Raw genomic sequence first — 26,328 nt, forward strand, 5'->3', positions numbered from 1 at the left:
ATATAACAATATATATATATATATAATCAGTTTTGTAATAAGACTCTCACGTCTTTTTAGATCGAAATGTAGGCGTGATTTATATGAAACTGAATAAATGAAAGGATCGTTAAGTTTATTGTTTATGAAATTATACAAAATATAGCTTTTTGGATAAAGTAGTAATTAGTTGATAATATTTTCTCCTACCAAAACTTGATAATAACACCCTACAAAAATCCAAAGCAAAGCAAACCCCTTTTTCAATAGCAATGTGTAAACTCTACTCATATCAATATAGACAGAAAAACAAAAAATCAGTCTCGTAGAACATAAGGGTTTAACATATAACAAACGGGAGACAATTGAACATGAACATTTATTATGAACGAAGCTTTCTCAATAACCATTTCTTTCTCAAATTAGCATCCAACGCCAGAAACATCCTCGCTCTTCTCTCGTCTTCCAAAAAATCACATGCGTCTAATATCAAATCGTCATCCATGTCCGGTATAGCCTGAAGCACAGTCATAACATTACCTACAGAAAAATTATCTTCTTTCTTTGTTTTCTTGGTTAGCGATGTAACTGCAACCGCCATATGTTTCAAGGCTACTGACATTCCTTCATTGTAGTTTCTTGCCTTCTTAGGCAATTTTGTTGTCGACGGCGTTTTAGTTTGATGTCTTTTTCGATCACCAGAAACAATTTTTCCAACACTCATAAGCAATGTTTCTTTATCTTCATTTGCTAGAGGCGGAGTTTCTCTGGTCGAGTTCTTTTCACCACCTTCGTTTTCTGCATTGGGGAGAGGTTGAGCTTCTATGGTAAAATTATTTTCACCACCTATATTCAATGCTGCATTATTGAGAGGCTGAGTAATAGTATCTCTGGTAAAATTATTTTCCACACTTAGATTCAATGCTGCATTATGGAGAGGCTGAGTAATAGTATGTGTGGACAGTGTGGTAAAATTATTTTCACCACCTAGAGTCAACGCTGCATTTGGGAGAGGCTGAGCAATAGCATCTGTGGTAAAACTATTTTCACCACCTAGATTCAATGCTGCATTAGGAAGATGCTGAGTAACAGAATATCGCGTAAAGCTATTTTCACCATCTATACCAAATGCTGCATCTGGGAGAGGCTGAGCAACGGTCTCTCTGGTAAAATTATTTTCACCACCTATATGCAATGCTGCATCATTGAGAGGCTGAGTAATGGTATCTACGGTAAAATTATTTTCCCCATATATATGCAATGCTGCATAAGGTAGAGGCTGAGAAATAGTATCACTAGTAAAATTATTTTCACCACCTATAGGCAATGCTGCATTAGGGAGAGGTTGAGTATCTCTTGTAAAATTACTTTCATCACCTGTAAGCAATGTTTCTTTAGGGAGAGGCTGAGTATCTACAGTAAAATTATTATTTTCACTTTCACCACCTACATGCAACGATGCATTAGGATCTTGGACAGAGTTCTTTCCGCCACAAGATCTCCTTTCGAGATTTGGCTTGCAATCTGTAGTAGCTTCATCACGACATACAATGCTCATGCCAGAATAAAAAGGCATGCTTTTAGTTCTGTACAGCCGGAACTTGTGATTTGCCTGCAATCATGAGTAGGCGATTGTAGTAGAAAATAGAAAGAGTTCTGTTATTTTGATACACACATTTTGACAATAAATTTCGACAACAATTGGTATGGTTAACACGATTCAAATATGTGGTTAATTACGTTCAGTATATGGTTAATGAATATAACAAAATATTGCAACTCATTAACCATCATTGAACACAATTAACCATGATTTTGAACGTCATTAACCACTATTTTAAGGAGTATATTTGAACACAAATCACAGTTAATGTCTTGTTATATTCATTAAGTCACCCACTGAACCTAATTAATCACATATTTGAACTGCATTAAGTATTTAAATTATTATCAAAATGTGTTTTATATTTGTGTCAAAATATGATTTTTGAAATAGAAGCTAAAAACATGAAATAAAAATGACCAACAGCGCTTCATACCCTGATGCATTTTTGCCAAACTTGGTCATCAGCTACAACCTTGTGTTGTTTCTTATCCCAACTGAAGCCTTCTTTGCCAAGAAGGACATTTATAGAGCCATAATGCCTCCTTAGGACATTGAAACGGTTTTTCAACACAACCTTCCCATAGTGACATCCAAATCTATCATTAAACAACTCTGCCATGTCTCCCCATGCTTGCCTCGTAAATGTACGGTCAATCTTGTTCCCTTTACGCACCTGGTCCAACATAAGTTCAACAAAAACTCGGTCCATCATTGGAGACCAGTCAATTTTACTTTGACTAATAGTAGGGGGAGTCTGACCATCCACTCCTTTACTGGTGCTAGTAGGGTCATCCAGTTCTTTTGAAGCGTTTTCTGAGTAAAAGTTAAAACCGTTCAAAAATTATGAAACATGGTTACAGTATATGTACGGATTGGTGAAGAAAATTACAAGGAGTTTCGCTATACAATACTACCTTCGTCTCTAAATATAGGACCCTCTTGAGATTTTTCTTTGTTCCTTTTTGTAAGATCCATTTCAAATTTTCAATTGCATTAATTATTTCTTTGCCAACATATTCTTAAGTCTTAATTATGTTACATCTTTTTCTGCAATTCTAGTAAATGCTCTCATGAAAACATAAGCTAATTCTTTCTCATGAAGGGTAAACTTGTAAAACAATAACAAAGGTCAATAAATTTAATACTACTACCAACTTTCTTAATTCTCATGATTTAGTCAATTGAGTCTTATATTTAGGGACGAAAGTAGTAATTTAATGAACAATGCAATTGATTTTACCTTCATATTCAAAACCTTCGTCAAAACATGAAAGGCTGTATCTCCCATCAGCAACTGCATGGCCATAGATTATGCATAGATCATTATAACATGGAACAACTTTCTTTTTGAAAGCTTTGGCATCAGGGTGGACCTGCACGCACAAAAACATGCTAATTGTAATCGAAAGATTCATTTGTGCTTTTGAAATATTTGACGACAATAATATGGACCTTAATATACTCTTCCCATGTTTTATCATCAGCTGTGATCATGTTTAGTGTCCCATCCCACTTGAATCCATTTTGACTAACAATCGTTTTTATTTCATAGTATAGCTTCTTGAATCGTTTGTAACGGTTCTTCAACACATCGACATCAAACTTGAACCCAAATTTGTTGTTGAATTGTTCGGTCATGTCTGCCCAGGCTAATCTGGTAAACACTTTTCCAGTTCTGTTGCCTCTGTGAACATGGGACAGCATAAGCTCAAGAAAATATTGGTCTTGAGATGGAGTCCAATTCGCCCTTGAGTTGTCCAAATTAATCAATGCATCATCCGCCATTTCATTACCTGTAACTCAAATAAATTAGTATCTAAAATGTCTGGAGATATTTTCCTGATCTATGGCAAAACACAGAAACAAACACACATCAATAAATAAACTTCCAGGGAAACACTGTCAGATATATTAGGAACCTATGAAACACTGACAAAGATATCGGCACCAGACTGGACCGGCAATAATTTTAAAAACTAGAAGTAATTAAATGTAACCACATTGTCGGTGTCGGACACTGACATGTGCAGGACACCATACATGCCTTCAATTTGAGGTGTAGGTGTTACATAAGTACATAGGATACTATAGTGCACAGCTGCTAGTACAACCAAATCTACCTTGCTCAACTTGATCCATTGCTGGTACAAATGTCAAACAAACTAAAAAGCAAACTTGCTGTCACATGCATACCAAGTTAAGCAACCTTATAGCCAACCTGACCACACACAAAATCCAACTTAACAAAGAATATACAATGTAAAATATCTCACACACACAATATGTTGCAGATATTATAGAAGTAAGCTCCAAAGAGCAAAGTTTTCATACCACATCTCAATTCATTTTCTAGTTAGTCTTTTTTTGTTTAACTAAAAGGGATAAGATATAGTATGCATGTGTAACATGTAATTTCTTTCGCATAGTACATAGATAAACGCAGTAGTTAAAAATTTAATGGCCTTACTAATGACAGTAAGCTCAACCCCAAAATTGGCTTTTTTTTCATCAGAAAGATTTAAAGAGGAGAAAAGAAGGAGAGTTAGATCTTCTTCAAGGTCACAGCATACAACTTGCCTCAAGAATTAATTATTAGCAAGAAAAAAAAAATTCTGACAATCTTGTTACTGCGACATAGACACCTGATACAACACAGACACAATTACGTCCACACAGCTAATGTAAGGGTGACAACACGCCTGATCCCAAGGGTGTCTGCATACTCCAAACCCCAATTTGTATAATGGAATTACAATTTTATACGATTAAGTCAAATTTTAACAATGCTTACTCCAAATTGATTGGTATCTCAACACTGGGAACACAATATCACAATGACGTTAACCCTAACTCAGTGTCCTGGTTCAAGAATTCCATAAATGTTAGAAATAGAGAAAATTCAGAAAGGAGAGAAATTATAACTTGCAGTTATATAGTATTGTTACAATTGCAGAATTACATGAACCCCAATTCCTTCCTTTCCTTAGAAATCAATTTCAATTAATAATAATAATTAAAATTGAAAGTGTTTTGATGACTTTAGGTTATAAAAAGTTGGAATATTTAGAGGAATATAGACAAGGTGTAATTAAAAAAAAGATCAATTTGGACATTGATGAATGGGGCAATGATCGAACCCTAATTGAGTGTTTGGATGGTGAGGAAAATAAAAAGAATGAATAGTAAGAAAAAGAAAAGAAGAGAAGAGAAGTAATTGGGACTTACAAAGAAGCAAAAACAAACAGCGGCGTTAGAGACATGAGAAGGAAGGAAGGAGGAGAGGTGGTGAGTAAAGCTCTTGTTTGGTTGGGTTGGATACACTCCTCTTCTCTTTTCATTCCTGCAAAGCTTTTTTATTTTTTGTATTTATTTATATTTATTTAAAAGGTTAATTACTCATCCATTTGTTGAGAAAAATACTGTCTGTATCAAATAATTAACTATTTTTTCCAATAGAACTTTACATGAACAATCAATAGAAAAGTTAAATATATAAATAAAAATGTCAACTTATAATATATATATATATATAAAAGTGTATAAGTTTTTAAAAATACTTTAGTTTAAAAACTTTGTTACTGAACAATTTATTTTAATTTTAACTAGTGTAACATGTATAAGTGTGATTATTTAGGTATCCAAAGGCACTAGTGTTGAAATTAAGATTGTTACTCACTTGAATACAATTTTAGATACGAGTTTTTTTTAAAGAGTGTGATTACTAGGACAATTACTATAGTATTACTCAAATTCTACCTATTGTCATCTTTATTTATAAAATTTTAACATTTCAATTTTAATCCCTAAAAAATAAAAATACAATTTTTAGTCTTTATTGTTAAGTCTACATTATTTTTAAATAAATTTTAGCGAGCATGATTGCAACAATTTAAATAATGAGTTCAAAATTTGATTTATAGCTCCATATTATCATTACGAATGGCTTGATTCTTTACATTTGAAAAATTCATATTTAATTTATCTTAAGTAACAAAAATTTAAATTTCTGTGGAGGAACTTATTATAATGTTCATAACATGCTTGTAAAAAATCTTTCAAAAATTTTAAAGTTGAAGGACAACGAACATACTTCGTTTCAGCCGTGACTAAAATTTTTTTACTGGATAACTTTGTAGGAACTAAAAGTTGTATTTTATATGAATTAAAATTGAAAGGTTGAAATTTTGTAGTGACTAATGTTGAGACAAAATCCCAAATTAATGTTTTAATGATAATTAAACAAAAGGTTAATTAAGACTTCTAATTATGATTCTAAGTGTGTTGGTATTTAACATGTGTATATGAGTGTGTTAAAACAAGATAAGTATCAAGCATTATAAAGCGGATCTTATTAAAATAAAGAAAACAAAATCAGTAAAACAAAGAATGTTCTTGACAGATTTCTGGAAAACGAATAACGTTCTCCACATCTGCCATAAACAAGAATGATCAGATTTTTATGTGAAAGATTAGATCCAGGAAGTGTAATCCATTTCATATCTTCATCAAAAACATACAAGGATCAATCTAAGTAAGAATTACTCCAAAATTCGAAGGCAAAACACTTTGCTTCACAAAATACATAAAGCAAGATCATTCTCCAAGTTAAGCAAATGCAAGTACAAACTGACAGACTAGAAAAGACATTTTTGTTATACTTCAAACAGACCTACACACGTGATTCAAGGCATGGAATCACTTCAGACAACTGTCAAGATCAGAACATAAGTCATCTCATCTCAAAAGACAAATTCGAAGAACGTTCTTGGATCACAAGAACATTCCTGGTTTCAACAAGAACGTTATTGCTTTATGGTTGATCTTGTTCATTCACTTGCTCATGACATCTGGACTATTTCCAACGGCTAAATGAGGTGTCATAAGCTCTCTTGAAGTCTATAAATAAAGCTTCACGATTAAGAACCAAGAAGAACAAAAAGTGTCAAGCAAAACATCACTTATTCAATTAACTCGGGTTTTTCAATCATTCTAAGTTTCAGTTATGTCCTTAATGTGATATTAGAATCAATACTTATTGAGTTCTAAAATCTTGAATCTATTCTCAAACAAGATTTGAGCATACTCATATTCTAACAATCTCAAAAATCATTACTTTGTAACTCAAGACTATATTGCTAACATAACTTAAATAGTGTGTAAAAATCATTTTATGATTTAAAAGGTAGCTTGTAAAATCCTTTCTAAAATTGTGTAAGGTAACCTGTGGAAATCCTTTCTAGGTAGAAAGATAGAACTTTGTAATAAATAAAGAACGTTCTTCGTTTGTAACCAAGATCAATCTTGAGTTAAACACTTAAGTTTTTAACAGAAAAATTTAAAAGGTGCAATTATAATTCAAACCCCACTTCCTTATAATTGACATTGTTACTTCAACTAAAATCATATTTAACCATATTATGAATCATTGATTTTAAACTATAATCACGCGATTGTAACTGTAATAATAAAAATAACAACACAATAAACGACTCATGTTGACTGTCAATATATAAATTAAACTCTTATATAATATTTTTTTTTTTAAATTTGGATATTTTTTTTAACTAACACACGATATTTATTTATTCAAATTGGTACAAATTAAAACAATCGAGAACAATACAATTCAAAGTTACTAAAAAAAAATGGATATGTGAACAAACTCACAACATTTAGGTTAATAGCATAAAACACAAAATGACAACAAATGTGACAAAGCCGATATTAGCAAGGAAACACAGATACACAAATAGCTGTCACAATTTTTGTGCCATTTATGCTGAAATGGTACTACATTAAATATTGATAATTCTCAATAAAATAGATCCATGAAAAATCAACAAGCTTGTAAATTTATTTGATCAAGTAAGAATATTTAAAATTCAATTCATTAAAGTGATAAAAATCAAAGTGAGCAACATTAAAAGAATCATAGAAAATCTAACATGTTAAAAATATATTTTAAGGAATCAAGAGAAAACTTCATCTCATTGATAGCTATTTCCTCTTATGAGAGACTTTTCCTTTAAAGGCGGTTCCATTTAACGGATAGTATTTTTCTCTCAATTCATGCATATGTACACATTGTATCGATTAAGGAGTTTACCTCTCGTTGACAGTCTTTCCCTCCTCGTCCTAAGGGTGATCTTTTCCATAGAGGCGCCTTTGTCTAACAAGTAACTCTCTCTAATCAAAATTATATAAATAGGTGCACCTTCCCCACTAATGATTACATAATTATAACAATGATTTCTAAAACACACATTTCATAATCATAATCATCGCAACTTATGAAAAATATATATTCAAATGTACATCGTTTCAAAATGTATATATAATAAATAAGTCAAATTAGAAACCTATTATATAACAAAAAGTGTGATAGTAGACAAATGATGAGAAGGAAAAATTTGAAATGTTTGTTTCCCCATTTTTTTCCTAAATAAATATTTTAAGATTTAAAATCCGTAAAATAATAATATAGTAATAATAAAAATATGTGATAATTATCGTCATCTACTCATAGCTATGAAGAATCAACTAAGTTTGTTTTCCAACAAATTTTAGAGAAATAGACAAGAACACAGTTGATAGATCTGAACATCAATAATATTTTCAAGACTTTAGAAAATTAGTCTAGAGTTTTGCTAATCATAAATAACCTTAAATTACCATAAAAAGTCCTTAAAATCTATTATAAAACACCAAAATGAATTTTTAAACAACACTACATAATAAAAATAACGCATTTCACTCTCTCTCTCTCTCTCTCTCTCTCACATCTTTCTCATCTCTTTTTCTACCCTCCATCATCTCTCCGTCTCTCTGTTTACTATCTATCTTTACTTTTAATCTGGTCTCATGAACTTATGAACTTACTTTTTTATTTGTGTCTTTATTTTATTTATAAAAAAAAAACTAATGAAGATAGTGTGTTTCACTATTTCTTGAAGGTGCAAACACGAAAATGATGGTTGAATTGTGTTTGACTAAGTTTATAACTATTTTCATTATTTGATTAAACAGATTCAGACTTGATGATTTACTTAGAGTAGAAGCAATAACAAAAGTAAGGAGTGCATGAATAAAGTGACACAAGTGATTTATCTTTACTCACCACTAACTTGGCTACATCCAGTCCCTTCACTCATAAGATTTAATCAACTAATTCAAAAACTTGAATTACAGAGTATCTCACCCTCCAAGCCAGTATTCTCAAACAACATGACAACTCCATAATTTTGAGGAACACACACACCTTGACTATACCAGCCAAATCTTCTCAACACAATCTAACAATCTCATATTGTTGAAGACACACTAACACCACTAACGAATTTGAATGTAAAGGTTTGGAACTTGAATAGTTGCTTCTAACAAGCTGATTATAACAATGACTATCACACTCTAAGAAAAACGCTTTGAAAATATTTCTCATTCAAACAAGTGTTTCTCCCTTTGAACTCTAAGATGAATTTGGAATTTTGAGCATGAGTTCTTCTACTTTTTTTTAATGATTTTTCAATGATCTCCTTCTTCAACATTGAGTATCTATTTATAGATAAAATCATGGCTTTAATTTAGTATTTGTTTAATTCTGAATTATATATTCATTCCTAGTTTGGTCAACAATGATATTATTCAAAAATAATTATGAACATGATACTTTTTGATAATATGTTCTTTAGTCAATTCTTTATTTCTAAATCAAATATAAGTAACTCTGCTAGATTGATTATGTTCGTATTTTGTTCACATTTAGTTTGTAAATTTTTTATATTGATATTGTTCATATTTTGTTCAGATTGAATTTGTAAATTCTTCATATTGATATTGTTCATATTTTGTTAAATTGAGTTGGTAAATTTTTCAGATTGATATTGTTCGTATATTTTTAAGATTGATATTGTTCGTATATTTTTAAGATTGAGTTTGTAAATTCTAGAGATTGATATATCTTGATCAAATCTTCTTGTAAATAATTCATATCTTCTTGTGGTAAATACTGATCAAATATTCTTGTAAATAATTCATATCTTATTGTCTTTTTTCCAAGGATTCATAATGACCTTGAATTAGTCTTTTTTCCAAGGATTTATTATATTCTATTGTGAGTTTTTTTTAAAGAAAGTAATTAATAAATTTTATATATCAAATTAAGTTAGTCAGGAATACAACAATTGAAGAAGGCAGCATTGTTTAAAGCTAAGTGAAAATATTTTCATATAAGTGAGTTAAATATTCAAATTCTCTCTTTATTTAAGTACTTGACACAAGTTTTTTAAAAAATAATGGGGTATAATGAAGGTTTTTTTAACAATTTTTTTCTAAATTTTCTAATCAACTGGTCTTATTCAACTTGACCACCAAAATATTTTTTTTATTATGTTTAAAAAAATAATAAATATTATCATAATTAATTTACATAACTGTGAGATTTTTTTTTTATACAAAGAGAAAGTCATATAGTGAAATATTACCCTCCTTTAGCTAATAATGGTTTTTTTTTTTTAATTTTTTTTAATGAAAGGGTGGTTGGTTGCATTAAAGAGATGGTTACTATTCAACTTCATTTTTTATTGTATAATATTTTGAATTATATAATAAAAAATGTAAAAACAAAAAATAAATAGTTAAAAATAATAATAATTGATTAATAATAAATAATTGATTAAAAATTATTACAACATTTAAAAATTGGAGCATACGTTAGTAATATTTGGACAATAGTTTTGATTATGATTGAAAAGCATATTTTGGACATTTTATCTCCAATATTTATTTTAGTTGTAATGTGAGAATTATTTGACCAACTTTTCTTAAATCTTTTTATTTTGATATTTTTTTACGGCATTTCAAGATTATTATACACAACATCATCTTTATATGAAGTCAATTATTCGTTAAAATTAGTTACATATTTTTTATTGTTTATTTTTATTTATAGTTATTTTACATTTTTTTAATCTATAACCCATTAAACATTAAAGCTATCTATATGTTTTTTTTGTTATATTATCTTTATTTACATCATATTTTTTCTTTATTATTTTTAACTGCAATATATCACATTAATTGTATCCATGTCGAAGATTAACAGATTGAATCTTTATCGACTCACGAGGCAAATATGCATGTATATGTGTTAAGATTGATCTTGGAAAACCTCTAGTCTTTCATTATGATATGAGGTTATAAGTTCATATTGGGATACGAGAGTCTACATGCTATATGTTTCACATATGGTAAATATGGACACAAAGCTAACGGTTGCACGACTGGTTCGGACCGGGCATTGGTGATTGTGAATCCAAATAGTGTAGCGGCAACGGGTGTAAACCAAAAATTTCTTGCTAAGGTTGACACCAAGTTTGGTGACAAGTTGCCAACCCATCAAAATGAGGTAGAGATTACACCTGATAAGGCTGCAACAAATACAAAAGAATTAGACTTTGGGCCTTGGATGATTGTAAACTGCATTTAGAAGCGCAAAAGAAATGTTAAATGGGTGAATTTGAGTAAGGATTATTCTAAAAGTAGTAACATGGAGACTAATCGACCCAAGCAAGATGTGGCAAAGGTTGGAACATGTTTCGTCACTTCAACACCTAATTTGGAAGAAGACAAATAATAATGATAAGGCTACTAACTTTGAAATGGACCCACCAAAAATTGTCGTGATTCACTAAGAGAATACGCATTGAATTCGAAATAGTCAAGGTGGTAAAAATTCTCATAATGACATAAATAAGAAGGACATCAAAATAAAACATAACATAAACATGAAAAAGAATGATACCTTAAATCAAAATAATTGGAAGGCTTTATCATCCTCTTCGCAGGTTGAGGTCTTTTTAGCAAAAAAGAAAGATGCATTGAATATGTTAGAACAAAAGAATATTCTTGAATGCCAAAGTCCTACTAATATAACTGCACTTGGGGTTTTCTCGATGGATTGTCATGTGGTGCAACTTGATGCAGAAACTTTAGCTTTTATAGCTAAATTAAGAAACATGAAACTTCTCATGTTCGAGGCTACATATTTATCTAAATCTACTCATATGGAGCTAGAAAATAAGGTGAAGACTGAAACTACCCTTAAAGGACATAAGGATGTTACACCAAAAAAATCACACAAAATCCTTATGAATTGTTTGATTTGGAAGTGTAGGGGAGCAGAAGCACAAAATTTTCCCACTCTCATTCAGGATAGTATGAAGATTTACAATATTAATTTTTATGCTTTACTCGAAACCCAAATTAGTGGTGCTTGCTCTAAAGATGTGATTTGAATAATTGGTATACATGGAGGTATTTAGTGCCTTTGAAGATTAATTGTTCTCTGATCTCTGTTATTGCAACGTTCAAGTATTGTGTTCATCTTCATGTTAATTGTGGGACTCCTTTTTCATGGGTTATTTCTATTGTTTATGCTAGCCCTCAAGTTGTCCTTAGGCAAGAAGTTTGGGAGGAACTTCGCAACTTCCATACTTCTTACCAGGGGCCCTAGTGTGGGAGGTGATTTCAACTCTATTATCTCCTCAAATGAAAAACGTGGTGGTGTTCATGTTAATCAAGCTTTGTGTGAGGTTGTTCTTTGATTGCATCAATGATTGTCAACTCATGGATCTTGGTTTTTCAAAATCTCCTTTCACTTGGACGAGATGCCAATTCAGTGAGCGACTGGCATATTTTTGTGTAATGCAGGTTGGTGCGAATTATTCCTGACTAGTAATGTGATGCATTTTCACATCCCTTCGTCAAATCATCGTGCCTTGTGGTTTTGCACTCAGTTGCATATAGAAGGAAATGGTACAAGCTACATTAAGTTCATTGAGGCTTGTTTGGATCACCCTGACTTCAAAAACCAGATTTTTAATTCTTGGAAAGAATATGCTAACTTGAGTCAAAACATCAAGAGTACTACAAAAATCCTCAAGATTTGCAACAAAGACTTCTTTGGAAATATTTTCAAAAGAAAACAACGGATCCTTATGAGACTAAAAGGCATTAATCGAGTTCTTCAAACCAACCTGAATGATATACATAGTATTATGAGGAATAAACTTTGGGAATAGTACACCACTATTGTTCACTATGAAGAGGCTTACTGGTACCAACAAGCCCACAACAAGTGGATCACTCTTGGTAACCGGAATTGTAAATGGTTTGATATGTCAACTTTGAAGCGCGAAAGACGCAATAGGATTGTCGCTCTTAAAGATCAAAATGATGAGTGAGATGATGATGAGGACCAGTTACAACATGTCATGTCATTGTACAGTACACTTTACTCTTCTAACATTAACTTGGAGTGCTCTTTTCACATAACTACTATCTTCCTTATGATAAAGCTTAGTGATCAAGCTCGATTATCGAGGCATATGACTTTGGAGGAAACTAAGAGTGATTTTTTAGTATGAAGAGTTTCAAATCCCCAGGTCCTGATGGGCTCCACCATATTTTCTTTAAAAGTCAGTGGGATTTGGTTGGTGACTCTCTCCATAGACTTATCCTAGAGTACTTTACTGATCCTATGAATATAGAGACAATGAACCAAACCTTCCTTACTCTTATTCCTAAGTGTGAAGACCCTGCGAAGATATCTCACTTTTATCCTAATTGATTTGTGTAATGTGGCCTGCAAGGTGCTCACTAAGGTGGTAACTCAAATATTAAGGAACATTCTCCCCTATGTGGTAGACTATACTCAAACAGTTTCATTCTTGGGCGATCTACGATGGATAATATCATAGTGTTTCAAGAATGCATCCATCTTTTGAATAATATGAATGAAAAATGTGATATATGATAATAAAGCTTGATTTGTAAAAGGCTTGCAATAGATTGGAGTGGAACTTTATATTTGATACTCTGCGAATTCTAGACCCTCCTCTAACTCTGAATAACTTGATGGAACTTGTATCTCCTCTTCTTCCATGCGCATAAATTGGAATGAAGGCCAAACAAATTCTTTTGTATCGTCCCGAGGACTTAAACAAATAGATATGATTTTGCCTTATCTTTTTGTGCTTGCCTTAGAAATATTGGGACATATAATTTTTTACTTAATTAGCTCAAATGTTTGGAAACCTATTAGCTTGGGTCTTGGGAGTGCTCCAAAAATTTCCTATGTTTGTTTTATAGATAATGTTGTCTTAATTGTTGAAGCCTCTATGGAGCAAACTCATCTTGTGCGTGAGACCTTATTAGAATTTTGCATGAAGTCTGGCCAAAAAATAAACCTTAGTAAATCCAAAGTATTCTTTTTTAAGAATATTGGGATAGAAAGGTGACTAAGATGAGTGTTGCTTTGGAGATCAAAGCTACAAATGATCTTGGAAATTACTTAGGCGGCCCTCTTCTTCAAAAAAGGATTTCAAAGAAAAACTACTCTTTTATCCTAGAGCATATGAGAAAGAAACTTACTAGATGGAAGACTACTAACTTGTCTTTTGTCGGTAGGACTACTCTTGCACAATCTTCCCTATCTTACATAAGGTACTTTGTGAGAACAATTTATTGCACTAATGATTTCAATGAGTGTGCAATAAATAGAACTAGGAAACAATATCAAAGGAAAGTGAAGATGTTTGAGGAAATGAAGACATCAAAGGAAACAAAATCATCAGAGTGAGGTGAAGTCAAAGGAAGTCAACACAACTTTCAACCTCTAGTTATTACACATGTTGTTGTATGCGTGCATCTGCCTCTGAAGGTTTGCCTCTAAAGTGTTTGCCCAGTGTGCCTCTAAAGCTTATGTGCGTCTGCCTCCGAAGACTGAAACGTGCCTTTGTTTAGCATGCCTCTATAGTTTATGTCTCTAAAGCACCTACTACAATAACTCTGCAGCTTCTATTCGAGTTTCCTCTGAAGCTCAAGTTCAACTCCCTCTAAAGACTGCAACTTGCTCCAAGATGTTGCCTCTGATACACAACATGCTTTGAAGATGCAACGAGGTGACGTTGTCCATGCCACTAATTGTAAGTCATGTAGTTCTGCCTCTGACTACCTGAACCAATCAACACAATATCTAACTCTGATGATCAAGTTATGTTCTGATGAATAAAATGAGCATTTTGATGATGACTGAGTTGTTTCACGATTTTTATGGTCAAAGAACAAAAGATGCGCATTTTGATGATGACTGAGTTGTTCTATTGACCTCGCACAAGAAATATACGCTCCAAATATGCAATGAGAATTATTTTCAAGCGCTATCTGAACATTCTCACACATAATAGTTCTAGAAGATTTGGTTGAAGATTCGTTTTGGAATTAATCAAGTTTCATCAGTCATATTCCTAAACCATATCTATCAGTGTTCATTTTTTTGTGAAGATCTCCGTTGACCCCACACAAGAAAGATACTATAAGAAGATTCAAGGAGAATTATCTTCAAGTTCTATCTGAACATTCTTTTACATAATCATTCAGAAGATTTGGTTGAAGATTTATTTTGGAATTAATCAAGTTTCAATGATTACATTATCAAACAATATATATCAAGATTTACTTTTTTTGAAGATCTTTGTTGACCTCGCACAAGGAAGATACGCTTAAAATTTGTTGGGGGCAATATTGAAACCTTAATTCGTGTTATATGAAGGGATTAATTCTATTGAAGAATACGCAACACAACAACTCAGAAAACCTTACCAACTCAAAATTCTCTAAGCATTCAAAATTCAAGGTTTTAGTTTTAGCAAAGGCACTCGTTCTACTTTATATTAGTTAATGTTTAGTGCCCTATTTTAGTGTGAAATCAATTGTAATCAATTTTCTTAGAAGAAGCAAAAGAGAACCCCATTTCACCCTTTTTGTAACCCAACCTTGTAGTGGTTATTCTGCCCCAATGACTTGTAGGTTTCAAGTTGGAAGTTGAGAAGAGTTGACTTGTAAGGTCAATGTATTATAGTGTCTCAATCGTATGTAGGTTTCAGGCTGGAAGTTGAGAAGACTAACTTGTAGGATTAGGTGTTGTAGTTCAAGTTTGAATTAATGGATAAATCCTTCGGTGTGTGGGGTCTAAACGAAGATGCCACGTTGGTAGTGAACTGATATAAATCTCAATGTTTCTCCCTCTTTCCTGTTACTTTGTTTTATTGTTGCATTTGATTTTTTATCTGTTCTCAATATCCCAAATCAGGATTTTGAAAAAATATTTTTAATAAGGCAAAACACAATTAAACCCCTTTCTTATATTTTTGCACCTTCAACATCCTGGGATATACGATGCAAACCTCTTTGAGTTCGAATTCCATATGTGACCAAGCTAATAAGATATGTTGAAATTTTATTTGGGGAAGCACTGAGGAATATCACACATGCCATATGATATCATGGGACATACTATCCTCTCAAAAGAAGGAAAATGGTATTGGATTCAAAAACATGAGAGTTCTTAACAAAAACTATGGCGACTTGTAGCATGTCTTGATAAACTTTGGGTTAGAGTGATGCGAGCCAAATTGGGATGTGGTGTTCAAGTTATGCATAAGATAATTTCTCGCAACAACACTTCTCACATTTGGCAAGCCATCTCTCAAGCTTGGCCAGAGGTGGATTGCAACATAGCTTGGACGATGCGTAATGATCAAGATACTAGATTTTGGATGGACAAATGCATCATTGGATTTTGCCCCATCCATGAGCAGTGCAAGGTCAAATCCCCATAGGCCAAGCTGAGTACCCAACGTCATTCTATGTAGATAATAATAGTTGGCAAGTGGATGTGCTCGAATGCCTCATTTTGAATGATATTTGTTCCAAAATTGAAGCTACTCGACCCCCTATCAAGAATGAAGAAGCAAATTTCCCGAATTGGGTTCCTGCTATTGAGGTTCAATTATCTCTTAAGTCAACATATGACATATTAGGGTTAACCAGGTGGAGAATAATGAGAACAAACATGATTTTTATGTTCTTTAAAGCTTGGGAGTGACCTAGTCCTAATAACATCAAGTCTTTCATTTGAAAACTAGCTCATTGAAACATCTTGACTAATATGGAGCATAAGAGACGCAACATGACGTCAGATGATACCTGTCCTCATTGCAATTATCGTCTTGAATCCATAATGCATATACTATGTGACTGTAAGCCGGTGTCCGAAGTTTTGAATATCATCATAAATTCATCTCAATGGAGTTGTTTCTTCAGCTTGGGTATGCATGCTTGGTTGAAGTGGAATTTATCTACTGATAATATTGGTTGTGTTCCTTGATTGTGACCTACCTGATTTGGAGTCATCGTTTGGAGGCTTTGGAAGGATATAAATGTACTTGTGTTTTCAAACTCCTCTGACTTGTACACGAATTTCTGGATTAAAATTCAACATTATGTTCATTTGCTTGTTAAAGAGACTAGTAAACCCTCTGGGTTTTGGGAACACAAGAATACTAGTATTTAGCCTACTTGGAAAACACCCCATATGAATATTCCGAAATTCCTTCTTAAGAAGGCTCATTCGCAATGAGAATGAAAACTATTGATTTGGTTACTATGACAACCTAGACGCATGACTGTTCTTTTCGCTGAAGCTTGGACTCTTCTTCATAGTGTTCAAGTGGTTCGAAATATGGACTTAAAAAAATATCATCTTTAAAAGTGATTCTAAATCTTTTATCAACATGACCAGAGTTGTATCGGCTACCCCTCCGAATGTCTTAAAAGTGATGTACTCATATTTTGTGTATTGGTTGTAAAAGATTAATTTCATTTTCTTCTTCTAGTTAATAATATAGCTTTATTTCCCTAAAAAAATATTTTCATACAAAAAAATATCAAAGAAAAATATATATTTTGCTCACCTTTATCCTCTTTTTGACTAAAAAATATTCTTTTTATTTTTTATTTATTTATTTTTTTAAATTCACATTTTCATGTGAATACTAATTTACTTTTTTGACAAGAGTAAATAATAACTTATTTCAAAACTATATATATATAATTTTTTTTTCTTTCTCTTTTTTCATTTTCTGTCGTTCCATCACAGTAGTTGAGCGTGTGACTTTAGTTGGGTCCATTGAAGAGTAGATTGGTTTTTGGTTACATCACCTGAATGAATCTCTCTCCAGTTTTATTATTTTATCACCGTTTCAGATCTTCCTTTTCTTGATTCTACCTTCTTCTCTTCAAAACATTCAAAATCACTATTCCATAGTAAGATTTTTCATCTTTTGTTATTCCATTTTATTTCTTTCAGCTCCTTCAGTTTCTGCATGTTGTGTATATTATTAACTTCAACACTAGATTTTTGTTTTTGTTTTCACTTTCTCATTTTTATTGGTGCAATGGCTGTAATTCAAATGGTTATGTTATTGTGAATGTTTAATGGCTTTTCTTTCATTTTGGTTTTTTGATATTTATACGTATGAAGGTGAATTTACCAAGAACTGCAATTGCTTATTCTAATAGAGGCAAACCTTTTGTGGCCATTTTTTGAAACAATTAGGGGATGAGGTATTATTATTAATTAAAGTGACACTACTTGCCTCTCGGTAGGAACAAATTTTGGTCAGACTTTGCTTTCCTCCCGGTCAAATTTTCAAATTACTAGGTCCCATTCTCTTGAGAACTGGAGGGTTAAAAAACAAAAATGAAATTGTCAATGTACAACCGGAGGGATTTTGAACTCGTCTCTTGAGGTGAAACTTTTACCACTGAGCTGACACTTCATGGACTTTTCTGATCAATTAAACACAAACAATTTTTTGTATTTTATCAAGCATGATTGATGCGATGAGAATAGAATTATGTTTGAATGGTTAACCTTGTTTAATTGGATTGGTATTGTGGTAAATTTAGGATGAGTTTGGGAATCCTATGAACCATTGGTACTTATGCCTGATATGACTTTTTGAGAAAAGGCGTATTCCTTTTTTTCAAAAGAAATGCAAAGATGGAGAAGAAACAAAAGATTGTTCAGTATAGGGAGAAGCTGGATAGGACCCTTGCCTCACCTGATCTTACAAATGTTGAGATACTCAAAAAGCTTGTCAAAAGTCAACTCCTACCTTCACCAGAACTAGAAGATGAAGGTGATAACATTCTTTAATTTCTTTTCGAGTAAATAGTTAATGGATTTAATTCATATGCACTTATGGTGTAAATATTTTTTACACGGTCAGAAAATCATAATCATTCGATCTTTAAAACAGTTTGACTTTTATTATATCTAACTTAAAAGTCATACAAATGATGGTTTGTGATTGGTAGAAAGTGTAAATTTTTTTTATACGGTCAGTGCATCAAAATTATTCTCATAGTTAATTTGGTGTCTAAATGTGTGAGGTGTTGTCATTACACTATCTAAAGGTATCAAAATTGCAAAATGTTCCCGAGTTGTCTTCTGTTAGTAATTTATGGAACAGAAGACATATTCGATGACTGAACCAACTCGAAATACACGTTCTAAGACCATATTGACCAACAAAATACACATTTTGGGATGTTTTTGTAGTTTTGATACATTCGTGGACTATAGTGATAATGTCTCATACGTTCACGGACCAAAATGATTATTTACTCTTTCTTTTGAAATCATTTATGAAGAACCGGTATTAGCTCAGTGGAACAGTTATTTAAGTTGCTTAGCTTTGTGTTCTTTGTTTTTGTAATTGTATGTTTGGTTTTGTACAGGATATAAGGAGAAATTAGTAGAACATAAGACTGCAGAGATATCTAACTTTCTTGATATGTTGAGGAGTGCTTCAGATGATCATGGAAGGTCTAATGCATCACACACTGATTGGAAAGTATGATCTCCACCCTCTGGAATCTGCAGTTTTACAATGTTTTGTTTTTTAGATAAACTGTTTTTTTTCTTATATATGTGATCTTCTAATCAGTTAGATCCTGAACCATTTTGTTTTGAATGTCTAATTGGTAACTTTCTTTCATAGAAATCAGGAGTTTTCAATTGATGTACCTCGTTGGCTCTTTGATTTATGTCGAACACAGTTTTGTCAAATAGGCGCTATTGCGCTATAGCATAGCGGAATTTGCAATATGCTATTGAGTCCAAAATGTTGTCAAATAACTGCTACTGCGGCACTATAAGATTATAACATAGCAGAATTGGAACAAACCACTATTTTCCATGATCCGCAATTAAGAACACTGGTCGAACACTGCTCTATGTTTAAAATTCAAATGGACTAAAGCAACTTCATGTGACTTCTGTAACCTGATTCTGTTAAAGCTTTAGGATGAAGATACTTGATTTTTGGTGATGAAAGTATGGATTCATAGTTGATAACTTTACTTCTTCCAAAATAGTTAAAACAGGATAGCGAAGAATTCCGTGTTATGTATCGTGAAGGACCGGAGGGAACTCCCTTTCATACGCTGCTAGTGGAAGGCTTTGTAGATGGACCTGTTGATGTTTGTAAGTCACTCTGTGAAACAATGAAAACTTTTAGCATCAGCCTTTTTAATGACAAAACTACAAACACCATATTATTGATGTCAACTTGCAAAGTTGAAATAGTTATTTTCATCATTACAGGTTTATGTATCTCATGGCAGACCTCCCTTTACCAAAAATGGTGAGAATTATTTTGTGTAACACGTTCCTTTAGTTTTCTGTATTAGGTTCAATGTTTTAACCTTGATGAAAAAGAAACAGAACTGCTTTATTTTGGTGTCTTTTGGGGTGCTGAGAAAATAATAGTTTCCAGAAATGTTTTCTTATGCTACGTAGAATCTACATTTCATATTGAAGATGTGTCTGGTGTCTGATATGTGTCGGTGTTTGACACTGACACGACACCAACACATGTGATTACATATCCAATAAATTCATCTTTTCAAATCATTACCAGTTTCAGAGTATTAGTGCCGTGTTTGGTGTCAGTGGTTGACTGGTTGTGCTTCATACTTATGCATACATTTGATTTGCAGTTTTTGTTATCTGGTGGTTCTGAAAGCTATTTTATACCTTGGAAATGCCTTTGAGACGAAGTAATTTTATCGCTATAAAAATGTAACTGATACTTCTAGCTAACACCCTTTTAAAAATGTTCATGTAGGTGGCCTCAGTCTACTATTCCTGCTTTCAAAATCTTGTCATCTGAATGTTTACAGAAGGTCCAGATTGGGGAACAAATATCACTAGTGAGGTTTGTGCTGCCTGCACTAACTAAAAATACCACTTTTCAAGGTTTTAATTTTTAAATTATGACTTTGCTCTGAATTTTGGAAGAAAGGATGAAGGTTTCATGGCCTCTGTCTTTGAGGGAAGCTGTAGTGCACTACTATATGTTTGAATACTTTCAAGATGACTTAATTGTTGTTCTTACGAATTCGGTAATCGTCTTTACCTTTCTTTGCTTTTTCATTTTAGAGAAAGTTGATTACAGACTAGAATGAAGTTTTCGAGAAATTTGTGCTTAATTTTGCTCTAAGGTCCCTGAGTTGAAGAGTGTCATGGTGGGGACCCTTTCTGGTTTAAATAATGAGGCGATTCCGGAAGCAAAGGATGTCGTGAGGGTTGATTTAGTGGGAGGCTTTGCTTTGCAAAAGTTGACGTCCGAAAGAAGTTACTTTCGGTGAGTTTTAGCCTTTTAGGTGTACTCGAACATAACAATTATGTACTGGAAAAAGAAAACAAAGAATATAAAGAATTTACTTGAATGGAGTTATGGAATATACTTGACATAGATGTAGTGTAATGTCATAATGTGGACACTTTTGTTAAGAATCATAACAAACTAATCAACATGCTGTGAAAAATGAAAAGGGTACCACAAACAAAATGGATTTTTTATATGCAATCCTAATTCAATAACTCATGTTTTGTAGGACAATAACAAATATGGATGTGAAGCTGGATTTTGTTCCTCCGTCCATGATAAACTTTATTTCAAGGCAGCTCATCAGCAACGGTTTCAGACTTTATCAGAAGGTTACAGATTCTTTTCATGTATACTTCTTTGACATTCAACATTTTTTTGTTAATATGCTATATTCTATAATCGATTCTTTAATTATTATCATTAGATTACTATTACTTGTTTTTAGTAAAATAGTTTTTTTTGTTAGATGAAAAGAAAGATTACAAAGAAAAGAAGGTAAGGTATTTTCCTTAAACAAAGCATTTGTTTAGAGTCTCACATCAGATGCGTTTGAAAATATGTTGATAAGTTAGAGGCATTCCTCACCTTACAAACCAAATATTAAGAGCATCAAAAGGAAAATTTTAGAACACATTAACAACAGAAACAACCAAAGCCTTTTGTTACTTCCCACTAGGTGAAGTTAGCTCCATAGATTAAACGACGTTAAAATGCCTTATCATAAATCATGTCTAACGACAAATCATTAAATTTCATATAATTGTTAATGCTTTAGCCTATAGTTTTCTTCCAATGATTCTAAAGATTTTCTCCATACATCCCTAGGCCATCTAAATCAAGATATTCCATATTTTCTAAGCTAGGTGTTAATCTCATTTTCATTTAATGTTTTCATTCCTAATCTTGTCTTGTGTGACCATTCATCAGTTATATAATGCTCATCGCTACAATATTGAACTTACTTTCTTGTTGGCTCTTTACCACTCAACATTTAGTCTTATACAACATTGTCGGTCTTATAACTTTGCGGTAAAATTTTCCTTTAAGATTGAATTGCACATTTCGATCAAAAGTTATTCCAGAAGCAATCGTCCATTTCGTCCACCCCATTTGAATCTTGTGATTTATTTCTTCCTCTACCTCCCCGTTATTTTGTATGATGAACTCAAGATTCTTAAACCATAAGACTTTTCAGATAAGTAGTCCAATTTTCATTTCTAAGTTAGAATTAGTGCTCCTCATGCTAAACTTATATTTCATATACTTCATTTTACGCTATTTAAATGAAAGTCATATACTTATGAGGTTTAACTTCATCATGCTAATTAACATGGATTCTTTGATTATTTCACCAACTTTCACTTTGACTTTGTGAACTAAGCTTATTTCAATTGCAAAGGCTAGTTTGAAAGGTGGATTCAACTGATTTACAATGTTCTTCTTGTTAAACTCATGATTTCTAATTGGTAAAATGTATCATTTCCATTGGAGAATTCTCCTTTAAATAATGTTGATACAGAATGATACGTAACCTTAAGTCTTACTATAACGACTAATCTACAGCTGAACTAATTAATTATGAGAATAATTACATAATTACAAGTATCATCAAATCTGCACAATTAATGATTGTGAAAACTGCCAATTTCATTGACACTTCTCATCATGCTCATATAAATGTGAAACATCTTTGCATCGTCACATTACTATTTGGTACTATTTTCTATCATCTTTTAACATTAACCAACCCATATAATATTATAGGTTGTGGCTTCTGTGATGAGCCGTGATAATGAAGAATTCAGCAAGGCCTTGGGGGATCCATTGTATGCTAGAATTCGCAAGGCTCTATATAGCGGCACTACTACTAGTAAATCAAAGGCTGTGAATAGCGGAGAGCTTCAGCAAGTTGCAAGAATTCACCCTTCTGAAGATCTTTTTGAAACTAAGCTGGGTGGGGGAAAAGATGTATCTATACAGGATCAAAGAAATCAACATTCAAATAATGTCATGTCATCGGCAATGAATGCGACAGTACTAGAAAATAGGAAAGCTTTCGGTGAGATTGTAGAATTAGGTAAGGAAGAGAATATGAAAAGTGTGGACGATGATGAGAAAGTAGACGACATTCTGAATGACGAAGTTGGTGAAAATGTACAAGAAGGCAAGAGGAGTGTATTTATCCGCTCGGAGGTTGAACAGGCTCTAGAAACATTAGACAAGGCCATTTCAATGGTTAGGGAATACCGATTAAATTCAAGGATGGCCTCTTCTAGCTTTGCCAATGAAGAGTCACCTTGCATGAAAAGATATGGTAGAGTTGATTCATATTCCATAAAAAATGTTAAACCTTGTCATAAAAATGAGGTATCAAATAAAGATATACTGGAGGGAACTTCACAAGAAGCGCCTCAGACTAACTCTGGCATCCGAAACTTAAGGTGACTGTGTTACTTATTCTACGATTGTCTAAAGGTTATTATGAGTTTAGATTTTCACCCCTCTTCCATATGGTTTGTGGAAAAAAAATGGACAGCAAGATCGCACTACTACTGAAACCATGAAATATTATGTAATTTCTAGTCAGAAGAAAATCATCAAATTAGTCCTTGAAATTGCAAGGGTCGGTCATTTTAGTCTCTGAAATTTACAAATTAACAAAAACATCCTTGAATTTCTAAAACATTAATAAATTTAGTCTTTCCGGTAAATTCTTTTGCCACATTGTATGAGCTGGCATGTTTAGTGCCTATGTGGTACTCCACATATACAGCTACATCTGTGACATGTCATAGAGACCAAATTGAAGGATTGAATTTTTGGGATCTTCTTCTTCCTCATCCAAAACCAATCTCTAATCTTCTTCTTCATCCCAACCAAATTCCCTATCTTCTTTTTCATTCCAATTAAGTTTATAAGCTTCTACCTCATTCATACCAACCAAATGCCTTTTTAATCTCCAAAAGCAATATGCTTATGTGAGTTCCCAAGCTTTAGAAAATGACATTGGTTTTCCTTTCAAATCATAGATTTTCTTCACTGGTGCATTTTGGTACTTTGATTTTTCTTTTTATTGAGTTTACACTCACTCAAAAGAAAGAATTTCGGTGAGAAAATGATGGGAAATGAATTTTGGATTAGTTTCTACCTCAAAATTTGATTTGTGACAAAATATTTGTAAAATAGGTAGGGGTTTAAGTTTCAACCCTTGATAACCGGAAGAAAATGTTCCTAAATCTAAAATGACCGACTCTTACAATTTTAGGGATTAATTTGATGATTTACTTGTTTTATGAGACTATGCAAGGCTGTATTTATAATGTATTTACCATAAATACAAGTTAATGTGATTGCTAATTCCGTTCTCATTAGCAACTAACTACACAAGAACATATTTTACAACTGTTTGTAAATATGAAAAGTAGTATTTATTGTTGTTGATAATTGATATTATATATTTAATTGGTGTTTGATTTTATTTTTTGTATCATGCCTTGTTCAGGTATACAGGAACAAATCCTAACTTAAAGGAAATAAATCCTATCAAAGTAATTCCAACTTTATCAAAGCAACATATTTCAAGACCTACCGAGGCAAGCAATGCAATAATGGACGGAGCAACATGCCAGAACAAGCAACTAAACATTGATTTGGTCCAAGACATGTCTTCAGATGACAAAGTTAAGTCAAGAAGGGAGAAAAATATCAACACCATTGTGACACAAGGTATGTCATCAAATGCACCAAAAAAGTTGAGCAGGCAGAAAAAATGTACGTGCTTTGGTTTTCCTGCATTAACCAAAAGGGGAAAGTTTAATAGGAGAGGATAGAAGACATGGTATTTTGAGGAAAGTTTAACCCCAAATGTAAATAGTTTAGTACACGTTTTGTATACGGTTGGCGAAATTGTGTATGAGTTTGATGTCAAAAAAGACGTATATGCACAATTTTATAAGAGCGTTTGACGCAATTTTAGATTTTTTTTTAAATTTAAATGGGGGATTGTTGGAACTTGGGTTGGAACAGGGTTGGAACAAATATTGTGTGAGTTGAAAAAAATGAAAGAGGTATGACTTTTAAAGTGTATCTTAAGGATACCTAATTTTGTGAATGAAATATTCTTTGTAACCCTTTTTGTAATAATTATTTTTAAATGTTTTATGTGCATATGTTCTTTTTTCAAGAGATTACGAGTATAAAATTAGTGTTAATTTTGGTACTCAAATAATAAGATCACGTGTATTGTCCAAAATCCATACTAGTCACAAGAACAATAAATTTGTTTTAAGAATTATTTCTAGAGTTTAATTAAATTTGTTTCAAGAACTATTTCTAGAGTTTAATTTCCATGCACAACAATGGAAAAAACTTTACACAAATGTTGAATCACATTTCTTTATATATGTATGTTTAGAAACAATATAACTAGATATCTAAATGATAAGATTTCAAGGGCTCTCTGTTTTACTTTTTCACATTGTTTTGTTAGATATAATTAGATGGAAGGTAACTATGGGGCGTTATATAAATATGTATTTTACACTAATTATTAGTATAATAATTATTCACACTATTATTTGAAGTTTAATATTTTTTTTAATTATTTATCTCTTTTTTGGATATATTTATGATTCTCAATATAGTATCAAAACAATAACTATTCTGAAAAATTACTTTTCAAAATTTTCTTTAGAAATTTTTTGTTGAAGTTTAATTGATTCATTCTTAATTTTTTATTTTCTATTGAATTTTGAAGATTTTCTATCAAAATTCTAGTTGGTTCTAACTAATTTCTTTTTTTACCTTTATTCATCATCTTCTTGTTACCACAAATATTCACAATATCAAATAAGATTCATCACATTTTTACTAAGGAAATCACTTGCATTTTTATTGGTACGAGACAGAGATAATTTTTTATGTAGCTCTTGACTCTCTCTTTGATCCGTGGTGGTTTCTACTTTGCTTGATTTTTTTCTCCAAGATTTCAACCTTCTTTTTTGTTTTGCATCAAATAAAGTGATGGCCTTAAAGAAGTTTGAAAATGCTACTCTTTAAGATAAAGATGTGTTCGATGTTGATCTCAAGTTTTGAGTTGAAGATTAATTCTCACTATTCGACTGTGCAAGAATATGTTTTTTTAACCTCCTATGGAATTCAAAT

The 26,328-nt window shown here is 32.2% G+C and overlaps 2 protein-coding genes across 5 annotated transcripts; one reads left to right on the forward strand and one right to left on the reverse strand.

The window, feature by feature from the left end:
* Positions 1–218: 218 nt before the first annotated feature.
* Positions 219–4,966, reverse strand: LOC101498269 (uncharacterized). Of its 4 annotated transcripts, XM_004497579.4 has the most exons (7): positions 4,811–4,935; positions 4,377–4,444; positions 3,706–3,803; positions 3,038–3,378; positions 2,826–2,958; positions 2,019–2,398; positions 219–1,591 (listed from the first exon to the last, which is right to left on the reverse strand). In XM_004497579.4, exons 3-7 carry the CDS (start codon positions 3,722–3,724, stop codon positions 362–364), a joined length of 2,103 nt encoding a protein of 700 aa, XP_004497636.1. In that variant the 5' UTR covers positions 3,725–3,803; positions 4,377–4,444; positions 4,811–4,935; the 3' UTR covers positions 219–361. The 4 variants fall into 4 exon arrangements, with proteins under 4 accessions (XP_004497636.1, XP_004497635.1, XP_073223921.1 ...); XM_004497578.4 differs by lacking the exon at positions 4,377–4,444 and having other exon boundaries at positions 4,811–4,966; XM_073367820.1 differs by lacking the exon at positions 3,706–3,803.
* A 12,601-nt stretch (positions 4,967–17,567) lies between these two features.
* On the forward strand, positions 17,568–25,332 carry LOC101497525 (uncharacterized). Its single transcript, XM_004497575.4, has 11 exons — positions 17,568–17,749; positions 18,395–18,627; positions 19,229–19,344; positions 19,868–19,976; positions 20,097–20,136; positions 20,620–20,709; positions 20,797–20,896; positions 20,996–21,138; positions 21,392–21,494; positions 22,930–23,606; positions 24,668–25,332. The coding sequence occupies exons 2-11, from the start codon at positions 18,489–18,491 to the stop codon at positions 24,993–24,995; spliced, it is 1,845 nt and encodes a 614-aa protein (XP_004497632.1). The 5' UTR covers positions 17,568–17,749; positions 18,395–18,488; the 3' UTR covers positions 24,996–25,332.
* The last annotated feature ends 996 nt before the right edge of the window (positions 25,333–26,328 follow it).

The sequence above is a fragment of the Cicer arietinum genome, chromosome 4 (genome assembly GCF_000331145.2).
Source record: "Cicer arietinum cultivar CDC Frontier isolate Library 1 chromosome 4, Cicar.CDCFrontier_v2.0, whole genome shotgun sequence".
Taxonomy (NCBI): domain Eukaryota; kingdom Viridiplantae; phylum Streptophyta; class Magnoliopsida; order Fabales; family Fabaceae; genus Cicer; species Cicer arietinum.